We start from the raw sequence: 3,279 nt of genomic DNA, 5'->3' as shown, positions 1-3,279 counted from the left end.
TGAGCTATCACTGCATACATATTTTGAACTCCTGAAATGACCAAAGCTTTTCTTTTCAAAAAGCAAATAATTTAATTAACATTACTTTTTAATTATCATCTCTTTTCTCCATCTTCCACATATTTGGTTTCCTTGTTATTTATTTATCACTCTTCTAGCACTATTTGTCACTCTTCTAGCCCTAGGGGCTTCCCAGGTGGCACTAGTGGTAAAGAACCTGCCTGTCAATGCAGGAGACACAGGAGATGTGGGTACAATTCCTGGTCTGGAAGATCCCCTGGAGGAGTAAGTGGCAACCCACTCCAGTATTCCTGCCTGAAAAAGCCTGCAGACAGAGGAACCTGGCAGGCTACCGGCCAGGGTGTCGCGGTGAGTCAGACATGACTGAGGCAACTTAGCACACCAGCCCTGCGGGGCTCCTTAGACGTGCTGCCGCCACTTTCTGCTCTCATATTTCAGTTGGTGCATCAGTACCGATCTCCTTTGTGGAATTCCAATGCAAGATTTAATCCTTAGCAGCAATGACCAATGCATTTCTCTCTTTATTTTAATCAATGTACTCATGGCAGCCATTAAATGATTTTTACATTGAATTATATCCGTTGTATGACTGTGTAACCTGTGATTTTAAACTTCCTTATTGATAAAAGCTTTTTTGAAATTCTAAATATTTATATTTATTTTTTACTTTAAAATAAACTTTGAGGTTTTGAGAATTTTTTCTCTGTTAAACTCAGAAATAGTATATTCTTCTTTTTAATACTATTTCTCTCAATTTGTAGACATTGTTTGGAGAAATTATATGCAATCTTTTCAGCACTGGGAAAGAAACGTTCATAGTGATATTATGATGAGATTTCCTGAAACAATAATTTTCAATTTTTTTTATGTTTGTAATTCTAAGGGCTTCCCAAATGGCGTGAGTAGCAAAGAACCTGCTTGTCAACGCAGGAGACAAAAGAGACATGGGTTTGATCCCTTATTCAGGAAGGTTCCCTGGGGAGGACATGTCAACCCACTCTAGTATTCTTGCCTGGAGAGTCCCCGGGACAGAGGGGCCTAGAGGGGACAGTTCATAGGATTGCAAAGAGTCAAACATGACTGAAGCGATTGGCACACACACACAGAGTTGACTTCATCAGGGTCAGTGAGAATGGAAGACCAAATCTAGTTCAAGAAGAGAAAAAATAGGATACACACATAAGAAAATTGTTTAGGGATCCTATCAACATTCCCCTAGTTCTTTGAAACTGATAAAATTCTTTTGACTAAATCATTAAAGGCATGTTTCACTTGTTTGTTCCTCAGAGTATAAATAAATGGGTTTAACATGGGTGAAATGGAAGTCGTGAGTATTACTACTCGCTGATTAATAGACAATTCATCTTTTGATGAAGGTTTGACATAGACAAAGATGCAGCTGCCATAGGTAATAGAAACCACAATAAAGTGGGAAGAACAGGTGGAAAAGGCTTTTGTCCTTTGCTGGGCAGAGGGGAATCTTAGAATTGTTCTGATGATAAGCATGTAGGACAAAACCACACATATAAGAGTCATGATAAAGACCAACACAGAGCCAACAAGGGTCATCTCCTCAATGATCCATGGATCTGAGCATGAGATCTTCAGGAGTGGATAAACATCACAGAAGAAGTGATCAATGACAGAGTCACAGAACTCCAGGTTCAGTCCCAAGCAAAATGGTGGAAGTATGATCAAGAAAGTGGTCACCCAACAGGAGAAGATAAGCATTTTGCAGAACCTGTGGTTCATGATGGTCATGTAATACAAGGGTTTGCAGATGGCTACATAGCGATCATAGGACATGGTGGCCAAGAGAAAAAACTCTGTCATTCCAAACACATAGGTAAAAAATAGTTGGGCTACACAAGCATTATAGGTAATGGATCTGTCACCTGTTGATATACTATACAAGAATCTAGGGATGCAGACAGAAGTGAATGAGATTTCTAAGAAGGAAAAGTTTTGGAGAAAATAGTACATCGCAGATTTAAGATGAGAATCCACTAATATGAGGGTGATGATGATCAGGTTTCCAGCTATACTCAATATGTAGGTGATGAATAAAAGTGTGAAAATCAAAATCTGCATTTGTAAGTCATCTGTTAATCCCAGGAGGATGAAACTGACCACTGGTGTGTGGTTTCTCATTTCTGGGTCTGGACTTCTGTCCAGTCTGCTTGTAACACTGTTGGAAGGAAAATCTGAGAAGAGGGTAAGAAAATGGTTTACATTTCACATGTAGATTTTGTTTAGATAAGTCAAGCCATTTGTATGTATCTTCTTTCTGAATAATGAGCATTTTAATTAATTCATGATGTAAACTCTGTTGATATATCTGTGCTGGCTAGAAGCTTAGCTCCCAAATATTTTGGACTTCAAAATATGCTAAGATGTACATTTTATATTGTAGTTCAGTGTATGGGCACACAAACAAAGCCCAAATATATATACAAACATATATCTACAACAAAAATTTCAATACCAACCCAAACATGCCTTGATCTCTGAGGTTTTCTATAAAATCTCTAAAAATATTGAATCATTATGCTGTATGTGTGAAACTAACATAATAGTGTAAATCAAATATACATCAATTTTAAAATAAACAAATAAATACAAATCGATTTTATAGCATGCTAAATGGTGATAATTGTAATTATAAAACACATTTCTTTTTTTTTAGGGGTTAGTTAAATCATATTGTTCAAGTAAAACATACATTTTCCATGATATTTCTTTAAAAGTGTGTCATACTTTTACTTATTTTGGAATTGATTTTTCTCATAGCAAACTTGTTCCCTAGGATCAATGAAATCATGAACTTTAGAATATCCTGTTTTCTAAGAATTTTTCTTTTATCACTAACTGAAATTTTACACAGGTTAATTATCTGCTTGAAGCTTCCTTTTTTGATATATTTAAAAACACATAAGTGTTTCTTCATCCATTTGCAAAAGCATTTGAGGACTCTGTTCCACTGCCATGACCAAACCTATACTTAATCTACAGAGGAGAGTTCCTGCGATGAAAATTCTTTCCTAGACCTTTACCATGAATTTCTCCAAATGAACTTTCATCCTTAGCTTTTAATAATTGACTCTAACTGCATCCAACTTCCAACCTACTCCTCAACTACTTCCAATATGGTTTCTGAACACAGCACTCCACTGAAACTGTTATTTGTAGCAATTATTTCTTGCAACTGTAGCTGCTATTTCTTTAAGTTTCAAGGAAGTGTAGCTCATATTATTTGCA

General features: G+C 36.4%; 1 protein-coding gene across 1 annotated transcript; it reads right to left on the bottom strand.

The window, feature by feature from the left end:
* Window positions 1–1,236: 1,236 nt before the first annotated feature.
* Window positions 1,237–2,172, bottom strand: LOC122678316 (olfactory receptor 6C2-like). The gene has a single exon (XM_043878955.1). The coding sequence runs from the start codon at window positions 2,170–2,172 to the stop codon at window positions 1,237–1,239; it is 936 nt and encodes a 311-aa protein (XP_043734890.1).
* Between the last annotated feature and the right edge of the window lie 1,107 nt (window positions 2,173–3,279).

This window comes from Cervus elaphus, chromosome 3 (genome assembly GCF_910594005.1).
Source record: "Cervus elaphus chromosome 3, mCerEla1.1, whole genome shotgun sequence".
NCBI lineage: Eukaryota > Metazoa > Chordata > Mammalia > Artiodactyla > Cervidae > Cervus > Cervus elaphus.
The sequence above is the reverse complement of the archived record's forward strand: the minus strand, read 5'-3'. Positions and strand labels throughout refer to the sequence as shown.